General features: G+C 47.7%; 1 protein-coding gene across 1 annotated transcript in view; it reads right to left on the minus strand.

Moving 5' to 3' along the window:
- Positions 1-3,983: 3,983 nt before the first annotated feature.
- Positions 3,984-18,557, minus strand: part of tmprss5 (transmembrane serine protease 5) — a 37,847-nt gene continuing 23,273 nt past the window's right edge. Inside the window, exons 7-13 of the mRNA XM_085967797.1 lie at positions 17,602-17,645; positions 14,368-14,530; positions 12,117-12,295; positions 9,078-9,176; positions 8,845-8,987; positions 7,434-7,586; positions 3,984-5,365 (exon numbers count right to left, since the gene is read on the minus strand). Coding sequence (XP_085823923.1) covers positions 5,342-5,365; positions 7,434-7,586; positions 8,845-8,987; positions 9,078-9,176; positions 12,117-12,295; positions 14,368-14,530; positions 17,602-17,645 — 805 coding nt within the window. The 3' untranslated portion in view covers positions 3,984-5,341. The remainder of the gene's footprint in view (positions 5,366-7,433; positions 7,587-8,844; positions 8,988-9,077; positions 9,177-12,116; positions 12,296-14,367; positions 14,531-17,601; positions 17,646-18,557) is intronic.

The following is an 18,557-nucleotide window of genomic DNA, read 5'->3' on the forward strand; positions in this document are numbered from 1 at the left end:
AAACAGGGGACAGACTTTCAAACAGTGGATTTGTGAGCTGCATAAAAAATATATTTTAATTTTTGATGAGCTAAATGTCAATGTGCTCAGACCAAAGAAGCTGAAGGATGTCGAGCGCTGTTTTATTTGGTGGCTTTTAAATGTGGGAAGGACTGTTTTTGTAAGAGGAGGTGATCATGTGTAAAGTAATAGGGGCTGTCGTTGACTGTATCAGGTACACTAATGTCCCATTATGGGAAAACCAGATTGTAAAGTCTGTAGGTATTATGGCGAATTAATACACAGACTACAAGAGTAACTTTAACAGGACTTTACTATTCGAAGGTCAGGGCGAATCTGCCCAATAAATTCTGACACAGCACTTATATACCGGTGTGGTCACCGTCGGTATTACAGTATACAGCAGCCAAGATAAAGTAGTGCCACACCTAAAATAGTTCTCTTAAAGGTGAACGGTTACATACAATAGTTCTCTTAAAGGTAGAACAGTTACATACACTACAATCCTCCCTTTTTAGCTTACAACATACTTATTCCCCATTAAACATAACATAACATATATCCAACTTCATGTTAAAACAGTTCACAGATGTAGTCTCTGCGGAAACAGTTCACAGATTCAGTCTCTGCGGGAAACAGTTCACAGATTCAATCTCGGTGGATGCGCCTTCCGTGCTTCTTGACTCGGTCCTGACAACACCTCAGTGGTGTAGCAGTTCCCTGTGGTGTAGTCGGTTCACGTTGCTGGAGTGACTCATCCAATAGTCCTTCACTGGACTTAACAGCTTGAACTTCCATCCTTCTGAACCAGCATTGTTGGCTTGTAAAAACTTGAGTACCTTGGGAAGTTTTTCTACTTCCAAACTGATTTGGCTCCGTTCGAAGGGACCCTGTGCGTGATCTAATAGTGATGATGATGGTCCAGATGATCATCATCTTCTGCTTTGTCTTTTCCTTTTCTGCTTCTTGGAGACTCTCTGGGCTCCACTGTCAGCTGCCAGCTGCATGCACAGTTCCTCCTTCTCGTCCTCCTTTTTCCGTAGTAGCGCCACCATCTCCCGATGTTCCTTAGACTTTTTGTGATTCTTCATGGTTTCTGCACTTTGGGAGTTTTCATCACAAGCTGGGCAGAACAGGTCATCGTAATATTCGATGTCGTCCAACAGGTCATGGTAATATTCGGTGTCACCTTGAGCTAGGCCAGTGAGAGGGTCTTCTATTTCCTCCATACCCAGCTGGACATTAGCCAGCTTTTGTTCCAAATCCAGATATCTTTCCTGAAGAGACTTCTTCAGGCGTTCAGCTTCATCCAGCTTTTTCTGGGCTTCCTGCAAGTCATTTACTAATGATGTCATTTGTGATTTCAATACTTCAACTTCATTCGGAGATTGGTTGATCGGACTATTCAATCCCTCTACTGCAGCAGCTGTTTCAACCTTCTGTTGTTCAACATTGACGTGAGTCAGCATACTTTTGGCATCCAAGGGTTGCTCTGCTGCCATCTTCTCAGTCTGTGTTGCAACCTCAGCTATTTCAATAACTTTTGGGAGCTCCAAACCCCTCTCCTTTGAAGATTTAAACTCCTGTTCAGTTTGTTCCCATTTCAGAGTCTTGTCCTTCAGCATATGAAGGAGTTGGCTGACCGTTAACTCTTCTGACCTCATACGTTTCCCAGTAGCTGCAGGGCTGTTTATAACCTTGCCCTGGGGCTCCTTTGCTGCTTCTACTTCGCCATCATCCGCAGCCTCCACCATTCGAATTTCCCCACTTGAATCGTCCGGTGATGCTGCACCCAACTTCAGTAGGAGCTCGGAGTTCATGGCGACCAAATCAGTCTTTTCTGCCTGCAATCCGCTAACAAGCGCTTTCAGTTGCTGAACCTCTTGCTCCACCAGATTAAAGCACGCACCTTCTGAAACCGAATCAGCTTTGATTCGTTTGGCCTCCTTGCCCCGACGGTTTGTGTGCTCCTGCTCCTTTTTCTCCATCAGCTGTTTCTGTTGTCTTTCCAGGTTCTCCCACTCTGTGTCACAGAACTTTTTCATTGCTTTCATCTCTTGTTCGAGACGGCAACTCAATTGTTCTAATTGCTGTTGTAATTTGAAATGGAGTTGAGTTCGAGCCCGGTGTTCCTCAGAATTGTGCATATCTGTAAACTGGACAGACTCAGAATTCTCTGTCAAGCTATGTTGTTGTTGTTCAGTGGAATTCTGTTCTGAAACTTTGTTCTCCTCTGAAGCATAAGCATTTATGCACTCCTTCGTTTTTCCAACCTTAGTCAGCAAGTCCATTTTAAATTTGTCTTTCGCACCTGGGCTGGTCTTATCGTCATCCGTTTCAGAGTCTGAGCTGATTGTCTTCACCGAGTTCTCACTCATTATTGCTTTTAAATAGTGCCATTCCATGTTTATTTCCCAGATCCACTCCCGTCCCAGAAGTGGTGGACCTCCCTCAGGTAGTACATATAAATACATTCCTTGGTGTGCTTTGCCCCTGTCTCTCACCTTGACTTTTATCTTTCCCATGGGGTATACTTTCTGCCCCGTGTATGTCTGCAATACGATCTTGGTATCTCTCAAGGGTATGTGTGAGAATAGCCGGTTGTAATCCCTTCGATTTATGACTGATAGGGCTGATCCTGTGTCCAATTCCATTTTCACTTGGACTCCGGCTATTTTTAGCATGACCCAGATAGTTTGCAGGTCAGCTTCCTTACTCACATTGTGAATTCTCAGACTACCCAGTTCCTGAACGGTTGGGTCTGAATCCGAATTCTGTTCATCTGAACTCTTCTCAGCCACCTTGTGTACCTTATTGTACTTTTCCTGCAGTGACTTTTTTTTGTTGTTGTTGGTCTTCTTTCCTGACCGGCATACCTTAGCTATGTGACCAAGTTTGCCACATTTTCTACATTCCTGGTTTTTAAACCCACAACGATAACATTTCGATGTACCCGAAGTAATTTGATCCACACTGAGTACTGCTGCCTTCAGCTGCATTTCCGCTGCGGCTTCGTGCGATGCTGCAATAAGGACAGCCTTATCAAGTGTGAGATCGTTCTCTTCTAGCAGACGCTTTTGTGTTCCTTCCTTCGACAACCCGCACACGAACTTGTCTCTCAATGCCTCTGTCAGATTTTCCCCAAACTGGCAGTATTTCGCTAGTCTACGCAGTTCAACCAAGTATTCCGCGTTGCTTTCCTCTTTCCGTTGCGTTCTCGCATAGAATTTGAATCGTTCCGCCAACATCAGTGGTGTGGGGTTCAAATGATCCTTCAGGACAGCAACAATATTAACGAAAGTCTGATCCGCCGGTTTAGCTGGTGATAGAAGATGCTTCAATAGCCCGTATGTCTTTGCCCCCATTGCGTTTAATAAGGTGAGAGCTTTATCATCATCTGCTATCTTATTGGCCTCACAATATATCTCGATACGTTCTACGTACGTGGCCCAATCTTCCACCTCGGAATCGAAGTTGTTGATGTTACCATGCTTAGGCATCTTCACTATCTCTCACTATCTTTCTGCGAAACAAACACGAAATTTTTCTTTAACTTTTTTTTTCCAAAATGGCAGTTTCCCGCGCTTGTCTTCTTCCTCCGCCCACTTTCAAAATGGCGGTTTCCCGCTTCTGTCGTCTTCCCCGCCTACTGGCGGCTTCCCGCGTTTCTTCCCCTGGTGGGAGGGGTAAGCTTTTCCCTCGGGCGACGACCGCTGGCTTTCGGGGTTTGCAGCCTGCGCGTCAGCTTCAGTGCGTTCCTTGTTCCCTTTTCTCGGCAGGGCAACCGGCGCTGGGTACAACCCGTTGACGGCGAACAGTTTCAGCCGCTGGGCTGGATCTCGCTCAGTCTCCCTCGCTCGGGCTCTGTTGTTCCCTTTTCTCGGCAGGGCAACCGGCGCTGGGTACAACCCGTTGACGGCGAACAGTTTCAGCCGCTGGCTGGATCTCGCTCAGTCTCCCTCGCTCGGGCTCTGTCTCTCCCGCTCGCTCGGGCTCTGTCTCTCCCTCAGCGGCTTCCAATCGCGCCTCCCAGCCCTCTCGCAGTCCGGTGCTTTCCTCCCCGGCTGCGGCTGAGTTCTCCGTGATTTATTTATTTTTATATCTTCCCGCGCCTTACGATCCCGGTCACAGCGCTTCGTGGCCTCGGTCGCTGCCCGGCCTTTTTCACTCCAATCGCGCCTCCCAGCCCTCTCGCAGTCCGGTGCTTTCCTCCCCGGCTGCGGCTGAGTTCCCCGCGGTTTATTTATTTTTATATCTTCCCGCGCCTTACGATCCCAGTCGCAGCGCCTCGTGGCCTCGGTAGCTGCCCGGCCTTTTTCGCCGGTCACGGTCTAGCTGCCTCATGACGCCGTTGCGTCTCCCAGCCCGCTTGTACCGCGGCTTCCGTGCTCCACGCTGCCCCAGTCTCAGCGCCTCTGGGCCCGACTTCTGTCCGGCTCCTTTCCCCCCGACCGTGGTCGAGTTCACCGCCCTTATCCTCCGTTTATTTTTTTATTTTCCCTTTACTCACAGTCACCGTGGCCGACTTGCTTCTCGTGCTGATCGGCTCACTCACCACCGTGGCAGAAGGGACAATCAGTGCCTGTTGCTGATGGAAGGCTTCGTGTCTGAATTCTTCCTTCTTCCTTGCTCTGCAGAGTCGAATTTTCTCTCAGCAGAACGACGAGGGCGGGTGCCTCTTCTCGACGCTCGTTAACTGCTTCGGAAGTATTGTTGCCGCAGGGTAAGATCGAACTCGTCGCCACTGTAAAGTCTGTAGGTATTATGGCGAATTAATACACAGACTACAAGAGTAACTTTAACAGGACTTTACTATTCGAAGGTCAGGGCGAATCTGCCCAATAAATCCTGACACAGCACTTATATACCGGTGTGGTCACCGTCGGTATTACAGTATACAGCAGCCAAGATAAAGTAGTGCCACACCTAAAATAGTTCTCTTAAAGGTGAACGGTTACATACAATAGTTCTCTTAAAGGTAGAACAGTTACATACACTACACAGATTACTGGGCTTTTTTTTAAAAAAACACACATGATTGATCTCACTCAGTGAGCCTCAGTTATAATTTTTTTTTAACCTTCCTCGCACTGAGAGAATAATCCAAGCAGATTCTCGAGGTCCAATGCCAGGGGACGGCACTTGCGCGTGAAACCATCAGATCACTCGGAGTAACAACAGAAAATGCTGGAAAAACTCAGCAGGCCAGGCAACATCCGTGGAGAGAGAAATAGAGTCAGCGTTTCGGGTTGAAACCCTTCTACAGAACTCGGAGTCACTGGCTGTTCCTCTTCTGTGCATCGCGTCCCTCACGTTGTTTAGCAGGATTCTAGAAACTTTTCTAAGACATGGAGGTGTCCAAACTCTGAGAGAGAGAGAGAAAAAGTCACATAATCGAGTTGTTCATTCATCTATTGTTTTAGAAATATAGGAACAGGAGGAGGCCATTCGGCCCCTCGAGCCTGCTCCGCCATTCAATGAGATCATGGCTCATCTGTACCTCAACTCCATTCACTCGTCTTGGCTCCATATCCCCTGATTCCTATCTATTGATCTATTTGATCGATAGTGATCAAAACTGATCATTATTCAGGGTATAAAGTCTATATCAGATTGTACTGTGGGCTGGTAGGCCTCCAAAATAATCTTTTTTCTTTAATAGATCAGATACTTTGTCCTATGAGGAGAGATTGCGTAGACTCGGCCTATACTCTCCAGAGTTTAGAAGAATGAGGGGAGATCACATTGAAACATAAGAACATAAGAAATAGGAGCAGGAGTGGGCCAATCGGCCCCTCGAGCCTGCTCCGCCATTCAATAAGATCATTTTTACAGGGCTTGACAGGGTAGATGCAGGGAGGATGTTTCACCTGGCTGGGGAGTCTAGAACCAGGGGTTACAGTCTCAGAATAAGGGGTCGGCCATTTAGGACTGAGATGTTTGTCCTTACACTTCATGAAGTGCGAACTAATGAGTAAGCACAGCTGTTTCTGCCCGAAATAAACGGAGCTCTTAAGACACTATGACAGACAACTTTGAAATTGATGTAAATGCAAATGAGTAATGAGCAATGTCACTTTTTTGGCCGATATAAGCGACTGCCCCTGTTAAACGTGAACGTTTTAGGTGATGGGAGCTATATTAGAAAAGTGCTGTTGCCCATTCAGCCGTACACCTGCTGAGAGATAGACAGGCAGAGAGAGAGTTATAAAAACAGAAAATGCTGGAGATACTCAGCAGGTCAGGCAGCATCAGTGAAGAGAGAAACAGAGTTAACGTTTCAGGTCGATGACCTTTCATCATGAAATTCCATTTCCTGCTTTTTTCCAGTTCTGACGAAGGGTCATCGACCTGAAACGTTAACTCTGTTTCTCTCTTCACAGATGCTGCCTGACCTGCTGAGTTTCTCCAGCATTTTCTGTTTTTATTTCAGATTTCCAGCATCTGCAGTATTTTCTTTTTGTATTAAAGAGAGAGTTATACTGAGTGTAACTGAGAAACTATTATTAATGAAGGATAAAACACTTAGGGGGAAAAATTCAGTTGTTTGTGCCTCCCGTTAGTGCCTTAAGAGGGCGCTAATGGGGTGCAAAGCAACTAGCGCCCGGGCGCGGCGATGTTTGCGCCGCTCGTGAAATTAACTAGATATTTTGCGGCGGCGCTAAACACTACCGCCACGATCTCCTGAGCCGGCAGATTGTGACGTCAGTCGAGTGCGCAACGCCCCAGTAGCGCCCCGGACTGGATATTGAGTGGCGCCCTCTGCCTTACCGCCTGCCGCTAGCAACGACAGGTTGAGGGGAGCGTTTTGCTGTCAGAAAGGGACTGGGGGAGCGCTATTTAAAGGCGGCCGCTTCCTGCCTTTTTTTGTCGGTGACATTTTTGCACCACGCATTCTGAGAGAGAGAGAGAGACTTCTGGAGAGATTCAACGCTGTGTGAAGGAGTTTTGAGTACTGAGCAGCACTTTGCAGGTTCATTTTGATTTGCCCTTCCTTGCTTCGCCAGCGCTCTGAGGTAGCGCCTCACTCCTCGGCGTTTGCGCCTTAAGACAGGTGTGAAACGCCTGATTTAGCGCTCCAATCACCTCCAGGGGCGATAAAAGCCAAGTTTGCTGTTGGAGGCGATAATTAGCGCTAGGCGCTAAACTTTGCGCACGGCCGATAATGGCGCCCCAAATGGGGCGATACTGAATTTTTCCCCCTTAGGCCTAGAAATGCTCCTCGGGCGGTGGCACTAACTGGGCGGTATCGGCCGTTCTACGCAGCGGCGGATATTCAGTCCCATTGCAGTTAATGAAACTGAATATCAGCCACTGCGTACACCGGGCGGTCCATCCAATACTGCCCGTTTGGCGCCGTCCCCCCCCCCCCCCCGAGACAAATTCCTAGCCCATTGCACTGTTCTTCAATTCTCTAGAAGCGGGTTCCTTACCTCGATAACGCTGTATATCCATTCTAGGAACTCAGACACTTTTGTGTAAACTCCTGGATGATTCGCTTCCGCACAGCCGATGCCCCAGCTCACCACTCCGGTCAAGTGCCAGGCTTGAACATCCTCACATACCAGAGGGCCGCCACTGTCTCCCTGCAATGTACACCCACAGTCAGTCTTCAATAAATCTCATTGGCATGGGGGGCGGTGACCATACCAAATCATAGAATCATAGAAAGTTACAGCACGGAAGGAGGCCATTTCGGCCCATCGTGTCCACGCCGGCCAACAAAGAGCTATCCAGCCTAATCCCACTTCCCAGCTCTTGGTCCGTAGCCCTGCAGGTTACAGCATCCCAAGTGTACATCCAAGTACTTTTTAAATGTGATTAGGGTTCCTGCCTCTACCACCCTTTCAGGCAGTGAGTTCCAGACCCCCACAACGCTCTGGGTGAAAAAATTTCCCCTCAAATCCCCTCTAAACCTTCCACCAATTACTTTAAGTCTATGCCCTCTGGTTTTTGACCCCTCTGCTAAGGGAAACAGGTCCTTTCTATCCACTTTATCTAGGCCCCTCATCATTTTATACACATCAATAAGGTCTCCCCTCAGTCTCCTCAATAAGGTCTCCCCTCAACTCAGAGAGGCCACAGAGACGACGGGTGTGGAAAGTGGAAAGTTCACATTGGAATGGTAGGGGGCGCTTTTTTCAAGTTAAGGTCAGTAAGCATTGTTAGGGCAGAGTAGAGGGAGCTCTACTCGACTTCCGGGTCAGGTACAGCACCCTGCATCTGCCTGTCCTCTACCTGACCTGAAAGTGTTTCACGTGGTGACTGAGTAACAAAGATGGAAAATACGTTACGTTTCCCAACACTGACATCCTTTCCCTTGACCATCATTTAAAAATAAAATAAAAAGACTTGCATTTGTATAGCGCCATTCACAACCTCAGGACGTACCAAAGCTCTTCACAGCCAATGAAATACTTTTGAAGTGTAGTTACTGTTGTAATGTGGGAAACGCAGCAGCCAATTTGCACACAGCAAGCTCCCACAAACAGCAATGTGATAATGACCTGATAATAATCTGTTTCCGTGATGTTGATTGAGGGATAAACATTTGGCCAGGACACCGGGGAGAACTCCCCTGCTCTTCTTCAAAATAGTGCCGTGGGATCTTTTACATCCACCTAAGAGGGCAGGCAGAGCCTCGGTTTAACGTCTCATCCAAAAGACGGCACCTCTGACAGTGCAGCACTCCCTCAGCACTGCACTGGGAGCATCAGCCTAGAATATGTGCTGAAGTGGGACTTGAACCCACAACCTTCTGACTCAGAGGTGAGAGAGCTACCCACTGATGCCACGGCCATTAAAATACAAAAGCAGACTTCCTTTGCTCTGACCTCAGCTCACCTGGCACGCATCAACTTTGCCCTCCTTGTATCCTGCGCACAGCATTCTGGGAGTTATGGTGCCATTATACATGCAGCTGCTGTTACATCGCTCCGTGCTTATGAGAGGGACAGAAGCTTCCTTTAACAGATTTTCTACCTCATCTGAAAGATACGAAGTAAGAATGAATGCGTCAAATCCAAAGATTCCTCTACTGTTGAAACAATCTTCATCCTGGTGCCTCGAATACTTACAGGCATCTGCGCTTGCGTGGCCCCAGCCTGATATCCAACACTCTTTGCCCATTGCGACCTGCTGATTGTACCTCGGCAAGCAGATTGCCCTCACCGTATCTGTAAAACAGGTGATGATGTAAAGACGCTACAAATGCTGGGAATCTGAAATAAAAGCAGAGAAAGGAAATAAGCAGCAAGTCCGCTCGCCGCTGTAAAGAGAAAAGGCAGGTTAATGTCGCTGCAGGAGACACAACCAAAACATTAGCCTTCCTCTTCTCAGTTTACAGCTGCTGGCAGCCCTCCTGGGTACTTCCATCGCTTCCTATTCTTACGAAAGAAAGAAAAGGACTTGCATTGCTGTATCGCCTTATTCCCTCCTCTCAGACCTGTCTTGAAGAACACCTCATACAATAAATTACTTTGAAGTCCAGTCACTGTTGTGATGTAGGCGAATGTGGTGGCCATTTTGTGCACACAACAGTGTCCCATAAACACCAGCGTGATGGATGACCAGCTGATCCGTTTTTTTGTTGGAGCTGGTTGCGGGAGAAGTGTTGGCCAGGACACCCTGCTCTCATGTGAAGGATGGGATGGATATGGATAAAGGGTAAATATCAAAGAGCATCCTAGGAACGTAGGAACAGGAGTTGGCCATTCAGCCCTTCAGGCTTGCTCCGGCATTATAGGAAACTTTTTTTATCTGGCACCGATGGGGCCGGCATGGTGCCGGTTGAACAAAAAGTCCGGATTACAGAGAAGTATACTTACCAAGGTACGAGAGCCCCGTACACGGCCACAGGTGCAGGAGCCCCGGTTACACGGCACTTGTGCAGGAGTTCCGGTTACACGGCCACAGATCCAGGAGTCCCGGTTACACGGCCACAGGTGCAGGAACCCCGGTTACACGGCCACAGATCCAGGAGTCCCTGTTGCACGGCCACAGGTGCAGGAACCCCGGTTACACGGCCACAGGTGCAGGAACCCCGGTTCCATGGGCACAGATCCAGGAACCCAGGTTACATGGCCACAGATCCAGGAGTCCCCGTTGCACGGCCACAGATCCAGGAGTCCCTGTTGCACGGCCACAGGTGCAGGAGTCCCGGTTACACGGCACTTGTGCAGGAACCCCAGTTACACGGCCACAGGTGCAGGAACCCCGGTTACACGGCCACTAATATATAGTAAAACTTACCTGAACCTACTCCTGAATTTTGCCGGTTAAGAGCGAGTTTCCTGTAATTAGATCATGGCTGATCTGCACCTTAACTCCACTGCTCCATATCCCTGATACCCTTATTGAACAAAAATCTATCGCTCTCAGTTTTGAAAATTTCAATTTGACCCCCAGTCCCAACAGCTTTTTGAGGGGGGGGGGAGGGAAAGAGTTCCAAATTTTTTTACTAACCTTTTTGTGAAAAAGTGCTTCATGATTTCTCTCCTGAACGGCCGGGCTGTAATTTTAAGATGCTGCCCCCTTGTTCTGGATTCCCCGCCAGAGGAATTAGTTTCTCTCTATCTACTCTATCGAATCCTTAAAATTTTTTAAACACCTTGGTCAGATCGCCCCCTCAATCTTCAATATGCTCAAAGGAATACAAGCACAGTTTGTGCGCCCAATGACTGCCAGCCAATGTTCCCCCCCCCACCTAAGGTGCGCGGCCACGCCCCGACCGGGAGGTCCCGCGCAGGCCACTAACCAGCTGTTGCTGCTGGGAAAGGTACCGTGCGTGCACGGCCGCGCGCCAAGTTTAAAAGGGACCGCGCACAAAAAAAAATTAGGGGGAACATTGCTGCCAGCTGCTATACTCTGGTCATTGGGACTCCAGCAGTGTCATTCTTACTGTAGCTGCCAGTTTATTTTTGGTTGCTCTACAGAACTGGGAATATATCCTCACAAATTGTCCAATAGATATTCTGGTGTTGTTTTTGGAGGAGTTCTCCCAACGAGCCAGGAAGGTCTCCCCACTTAGCTCTCTGTATCGTGCTGTACAGGTGCGGAAAGACCACGGTTTGATTTCCAGTCTGTGCTGAGAATGGCTGGGGCATGAGGTTAGGGCAATAGAATTGCCTCAGGTATCAATGATTGGGGCCAACCAGAGTCATTACTCCTGTTTACTATCGGTTAATTCCTGCTGGCAAATGTGCAGCTCTGTTTGCCAAGGAATGGTCAGGATCCGGCTCCTTGTGTGCAGTTTTGGTCGCCTTATCTGAGGAAGGATGTTCTTGCCATAGAGGGAGTTCAGCAAAGATTCACCAGGCTGATACCTGGGATGGCAAGAATGACGTATGAGGAGAGATTGGGTCGATTGGGCTTATACTCGCTGGAGTTTAGAAGAATGAGAGGGGATCTCATTGAAACATAAAATTCTAACAGGACTACACAGACTAGATGCAGGAAGGATGTTCCCGATGGTCGGGGAGTCCAGAACCAGGGGTCACAGTCTAAGGATAAGGGGTAGGCCATTTAGGACAGCGATGAGGAGGAATTTCTTCACCCAGAGAGTGGTGAACCTCTGGAATTCTCTACCACAGAAGGCAGTTGAGGCCAATTCATTAAATATATTCAAGAAGGAGTTGGAAATATTTCTTAAGGCTAAAGGGATCAAGGGATATGGGGAGAAAGCAGGGACCGGGTACTGAATTTGGATGATCAGCCATGATCGCATTGAATGGCGGAGCCGGCTCAAGGGGCTGAATGGCCTACTCCTGCTCCTATCTTCCATGTTTCTGTGTTTCCTCTGTGATGCCTTCCATGGTTGAGCAGCTTATCTATGATGCCGCCTACAGTTGAATAGCCAGTGGGCACTCACTGTCTAGGCTGAGCTATTAAGAATGGCCACGTGGATGGAATACAGGAAAGTTGGTCAGGAGGGAAGGAACCATGCCCCAGCAAGAGTCAACACCTTCTGGAGAATGTAGGGTGGTGGGGGTAGGGGTCGAGAGAATAAAAACAGACTTTTTGTTAGAAAACTATCGGCTTTTACCAGGAATTAATTGTACAGACTCTGGCTGAGGAAGGGAACAATCTGTCTGACCGAATTAAACAAAGGTTCATACTTGAAAATTCAATTGGGTTTTTCAGCTTCATGAGGGCAATATCGTAGTCATGAGTGTCGTGATCATAATGGTTGCTGTAGATAATTTCCTCGACCACGTAGGTGGTTAGGCTGGTGAACAGGAGGACCTGTCTGTCCACGATGCCGGCGTACACTCGCCATTTGTAAGCAATTGGTAACCTGTAACAGAAAGAGACCTTATAACGGTCCTGCGACCCTAGAAACATGTACAGTTAAAAGCAAAGAGGTTGGACGCAGCATAGGAATGGGAGTAGACCGTTCCCCCCCTCGAGCCTGTTCCGCCATTCAATTAGATCATGGCTGATCTGTATCTTAACTTCACCTACCCGCCTTGGTTCCATAACCCTTGCCTAACAAGAATCTATCGATCTCAGTTTGGAAATTTTCAATTGACCACCCAGCCTCAACAGCTGAGTCGTATCACCTGGGGTTTTGACCTCTGCAATCTGCATTTGAAAGGAACCCTGCATAATGAGATGAAAAGTCACTTCTGGGGGTTCTGCATGAAATGGGTTTGAGTTGCCTGAACCCAGGTTCTAGTGGGCATGAGCCGTAATATTTGTCGGCTCACCCAGCCACCTAATAAAGGATGCAATAAAAAACCAGAAAATGCCAGAAACATAGAAACATAGAAGATAGGAGCAGGAGTAGACCATTCGGCCCCTCGAGCCTGCTCCGCCATTTAATGAGATCATGGCTGATCATCCAAATTCAGTACCCTGTCCCTGCCTTCTCCCCATATCCCTTGATCCCTTTAGCCTCAAGAAATATATCTAACTCCTTCTTGAATATATTTAATGAATTGGCCTCAACTGCCTTCTGTGGTAGAGAATTCCACAGGTTCACCACTCTCTGGGTGAAGAAATTCCTCCTCATCTCTGTCCTAAATGACTTACCCCTTATCCTTAGACTGTGACCTCTGGTTCTGGACTCCCCCGCAATCGGGAACACTCAGGCAACAGAGTCTAATTACTCAGCAGAATCTATTTGAACAGTGCACTGCAGCAAACAGTCTACAGAGTCTATTTAAACAGAGCCTCTATGAACTGCAGCAAACAGAACTCACGAGCGAAACTACAGCAATGTCGCCTGGTAAAAGCAGGATTATTTCTCCAGCAAAATGCAGTGAGTGGAGAATAGTTACACAATACAAATTGTGTGCTTAAAATCAATCGCAGTCACAGCAGTGCGGTCTCCAGGCGAGATTGACGGGGGAATCACTCACTCACCTTCATTCTGGCCGGGTATAGCGGTGTCACTATAGGTAGCCGTCAAAACCCTAAACCATCAAATCTGCTCCAGAATATGTATGAAGATAAAAAAATATGCTCTTCCGTAGAACATGAATTGATTCTTAACGCCCATGGATGAAGTAGAGACTAAGGGCTGGATTTTCATTGAGGAGTCGGGTAGGAGGCGGGACTACAACTTTCAGGTTTGTAGTCCCGCCTCCATCGAGTTGTGGCCAACACACGCGATTTTCACTTGATTGACCTTGTTGAGCCCGCCCAGTGGGCTCAGCAGGCCAATTAAGGGCCACCCGGCAACATGTGACGTCACAGATTGACATTTCATCTGTTAAAAGCTTTTGACAGATGAAGTATCAGCGTTTGACAGCTGTTTGAAGCTGTCAAACACTGACAATCTGTACTCCAAGTTAATTCCTTCCTCTCAGAATGATTTAGAGATCTCTCCGGAACAGAAAGCTGAATACTGCAACTTTTGACAGATCGCGGCCATTCTGCTTTCTGTGCCGGTGAGATGAGGGACTCCCGAGACCTGAAGGAAGGAAGGCTGTAAAGGTAAGTAAATGTAAGTAAAACTTCTTTCAACACTTTACACACACCAAACACCCTTACCTTTGCACTCATGCACCCATCACTCACCTGAACACCGGACATCTCGAACCCTCCAAGCCCTTCAGCTCGACGGCCCGCCTCGCTAACTTGGCGTGGTTTGGAGCCGTCGGGAATCCCACAATTCAGCGATAAAAATAGGGATTAGGCTAAAAACTGCCTGATAACTACCTGTTAATTGGCACTAATCCCCTTCCCGCCTTGGGGAGGCAGGTCCCAGTGTGGGTCGGGTACCCGCCTCCTTTGAAACTGGCATGGAGGCGGGTTGGGGGCGGGATGGGTTCGTGCCCCCCCATTTCGGGATTTTAACCCCCCACACGCCTCCAATCCCGCCTCAACGGCCCAATGAAAATCCTGCCCTAAGGGCTGACATACCTGTGCACGCAGTGTGCTGCAGTAATGATCCAGTACTGGTCTATGATGGAGCCTCCACACACATGTTTGTAGTTATAGTACATTGTGACCTGCCAGGGCCAGCTCCCCAATGCGGCTTCCTGTCCTCCAACAATCATGGAAAAGTCATGCTTCTCTCCACAGTCTGTTGAGAAAGACAGCAATATAAAGGTGAGGGTGCTTACAATAGACGCGATTTAAAAAATTCATTCATGGGATGTGGGCGTCGCTGGCAAGGCCAACATTTATTGCCCATCCCTAACTGCCCTTGAGAAGGTGGTGGTGAGCCGCCATTTCAGAGGGCAGTTAAGAGTCAACTACATTGCTGTGGGCCTGGAGTCACATATAGGCCAGACCGGGTAAGGACAGCAGATTTCCTTCCCTAAAATACATTAGTGATCCAGATGGGTTTTTAATGACAATCCGGTAGTTTCACAGTCACTATCACTAACACTAGCTTTTTATTCCAGATTGATTTAATTAACTGAATTTAAATTCCACAGCCGCCGTGGTGAGATTTCGAACTCATGCCTCCAGATCATTATTCCAACCTTCTGGATTATTAGGCCAGTAACAGAACCACTATGCTCCCATTTTGGGCACTGTTGGAGATATTGGGATCAATGCTCATGACTCTTGATTTGCAAAGATCCCAATTTTGCTCTATGGATTAATGTGCTAATGTACCGCCCGCATGGTCCTGACTATACAGACCAAGGAAGATCCCACACTTAGTCTCTGGCCTGTGCTGAGTTAGTATATCTTGGCTAGAGCGTTGGCACTGCAGTAATGTTGACCTCAGTGTCCTGGTCTATAGGAAGAAAACCAGCCCTGGATTCCCATCTCCGATTTCCATCCAATGACCATAGCTGTGTGTGTGCGTGTATGTGTGAGTGGTCGTGTGTGCGCGTGGGCGTGTGTATGTGTGCGTGTGTGCCGGTGAATGTGCGCGTGCAAATGTCATGTGATAACAGGATCCATCTAGTGACAACCCATGCAATTGAATAGCCTGCTGGTGCTCAGTGTCAATGCTGACAATGAAGAATGACCACTTGAGTGAGGTATCAGAGGGCAGCAACTGTACAGCTAAAGACCAGTGGGAGCCAGTGTCAGACTGGCAGAGAAGGAGTGGGGGGGCGGGGTGGTGGGGGGGGAGCGGGGGGGGGGCGGGGAATCAGTGTACACTGGTCGCTTCCTCAGGGAGGGAGAGGCAATCAGATGATGAGTCACCCCAGCCTGGAGAATACATAGAATCAGAGAATGGTACAGCACAGAAGGAGGCCTTTCGGCCCATCGTGCCTGTGCCGGCTCTTTGAAAGAGCTCTCCAACTAGTCCCACTCCCCCGCTCTTTCCCCACAGTCTTGCAAAATTTTCTCCTTCAAATATTTATCCAATTCCCTTTTAAAAATTACTATTGAATCTGCTTCGACTGCCCTTAAAGATCACAACAACACACTGCTTAAAAAAATTCTCCTCATCTCCGCTCTGGTTCTTTTGGCCATTAACTTAAATCTGGGTCCTCTGGTTATCGACCCTTCAACCACTGGAAACAGTTTCTTCCCTATTTACTCTATCAAAACCCTTCATGATTTTGAACACCTCTACTAAATCTCCCCTTAACCTTCTCTGCTCTAAGGAGAACAATCCCAGTTTCTCCAGTCTCTCACGCACATGATACAAGGGAGAGAAAATATCTCTAAGAATAGTTTAAAAAAGATCATTACAGTAATAAAAATTATTTAAAATCTCTGTATGGTTTAAAAAGATACGCAGGCCATTAAAGCGCACAGCGGGTTTGTACATAGACCCATTGCGCCACCAAGTGGTAAGACTCAAGGTGACACCTCAGATTCCTTGACGGGTACTGGGGATATACCTTTAACAACCTTCCAGTATATTCCAATAGATAAAATGGAATGCCGATAGGGTGGGAGGAGGCCCGTGTGGAGCATAGGTGGGGATAGACAGATTTTTGCAAGATATCAGTCTGATAGATTGGGAAAAGAGGAAGTGCAACGAGACCTGGGTGTCCTTGTGCACCAGTCGCTGAAGGTAAGCATGCAGGTGCAGCAGGCAGTTAAGAAGGTAAATGGTATGTTGGCCTTCGTAGCGAGAGGATTCGAGTACAGGAACAAGGATGTCTTGCTGCAGTTGTACAGGGCCTTGGTGAGACCACATCTTGAGTATTGTGTTGCAGTTTTGGTTGCCTTATCTGAGGAAGGATGTTCTTGCCCTGGAGGGAGTGCAGCGAAAATTCACCAGACTGATACCTGGGATGGCAGGAATGACGTATGAAGAGAGATTGGGTCGATTAGGCTTATACTCGCTGGAGTTTAGAAGAATGAGAGGGGATCTCATTGAAACTTATAAAATTCTAACAGGACTAGACAGACTAGATGCAGGAAGGATGTTTCCGATGGCGGGGGAGTCCAGAACCAGGGGTCACAGTCTAAGGATAAGGGGTAAGCCATTTAGGACTGAGATGAGGAGGAATTTCTTCACCCAGAGAGTGGTGAACCTGTGGAATTCTCTGCCACAGAAGGCAGTAGAGGCCAATTCATTAAATATATCCAAGAAGGAGTTAGATATATTTCTTAAGGCTAAAGGGATCAAGGGATATGGGGAGAAAACAGGGACAGGGTACTGAATTTGGATGATCAGCCATGATCGCATTGAATGGCGGAACAGGCTCGAGGGGCCGAATGGCCTACTCCTGCTCCTATCTTCTATGTTTCTATGTTTCTAAGGAAGTGAAAGGTTACAGGGAGTGGGCAGGGAAGTGGCTTTGAGCTCAAGATCAGCCATGATCTTATTGAATGGTCCATTCTTGTCCCACAGTGAAGGTGGGGCCTCTTTAAAATCAATTCCCAAATACACAAAGAAAACATTCACCTTCAACTGTTCCATCCATGTGGTGAGTTAGAAGTAACTAAAGCTTGCCTAGTTAACGGAGAACGGTTTAACATTTTTTTCTGGAGTCCTTGTGATTCTGGGGTTTCCACGATAGTGGGGAGTTCCAGGATATTGACCCAGCGATGATGAAGGAACGGCCAATATATGTCCAAGTCCGGATGGTGTGTGACTTTTGAGGATAACTCAGGAGGTGAAACATTACCCTCTCCCAGTGTGATGGATCTGCTGTACGTTTCCCAGTATAAAACCATTGAATCGAAACAATGACAATGAAACATTCTATTTTGAACAAGTGTACTTACCAGAGCATTTCAATTGTATTACTTTTCCAGATGCACAGCTAGCGCTAGAGAAAAGAACAAGAATCCATTTTCACTAAGATGCCGTGAGGATTGCAAATACCTGTCACCAAAGGCAGCTAACGAGTAAGTGGGCAATGGATGTATTTTGTATCTTCCTGTTCTGGTGATTCAGGTTGATGCTAGCAGGGCTGTTGTTACAAAGAAAGACTTGTATTTATACAACGCCTTTCACAGCCCCAGGATGTCCCAAAGCACTTTACAGCCAATGAAGTACTATTTGAAGTGTAGTCACTGCTGTAATGTAGGAAACGCGGCAGCCAATTTGCGCACAGCAAGCTCCCACAAACAGCAATGTGATATTGACCAGATAATCTGCTTTTTAGTGATGTTGGTTGAGGGATAAATATTGGCCCCAGGACAGAATTCCCCTGCTCTTCTTCAATATAGTGCTGTGGGATCTTTTATGTCCACCTGAGAGAGCAGGCGGGGCCTCGGGTTAACATCTCATCCAAAAGACAACACCTCCGACAGTGCAGTACTCCCTCTGTATGGCATTAGCCTGAATTTTGTGCTCACGTCTCTGGAGGTGGGCCTGAACCCACAACCTTCTGACTATGAGGCAAGGGCACTACCCACTGAACCACAGATGACACCTTGAGACTGTGCAACCAATACGATTGCACAGGGGCCCACAAGCGAGTCAGAGGCCCCGGGCGGATCCAGTGAAGGGACAGCTTCGCAATGGAAACAGCTGATCCCTGATCAATTTGTCACAACCGTACATGTGTGGATTTGACACCAGATTAAAGCGGTAGTATTTAGTATCATTGTCTCATGAAATGTAGGGCCCCCCCCAAACTGGACCTTTACGCAGGGCTCCCGCAAGGCAAATATATCTTGGCACAATTCAAAGAGGGGCAGAGTTCTGGCCAACATTCCTCATTCAACTACCACCT

Source organism: Somniosus microcephalus, chromosome 26 (assembly GCF_052327205.1).
Source record: "Somniosus microcephalus isolate GS21.2 chromosome 26, FLI_Smic_1.0, whole genome shotgun sequence".
NCBI lineage: Eukaryota > Metazoa > Chordata > Chondrichthyes > Squaliformes > Somniosidae > Somniosus > Somniosus microcephalus.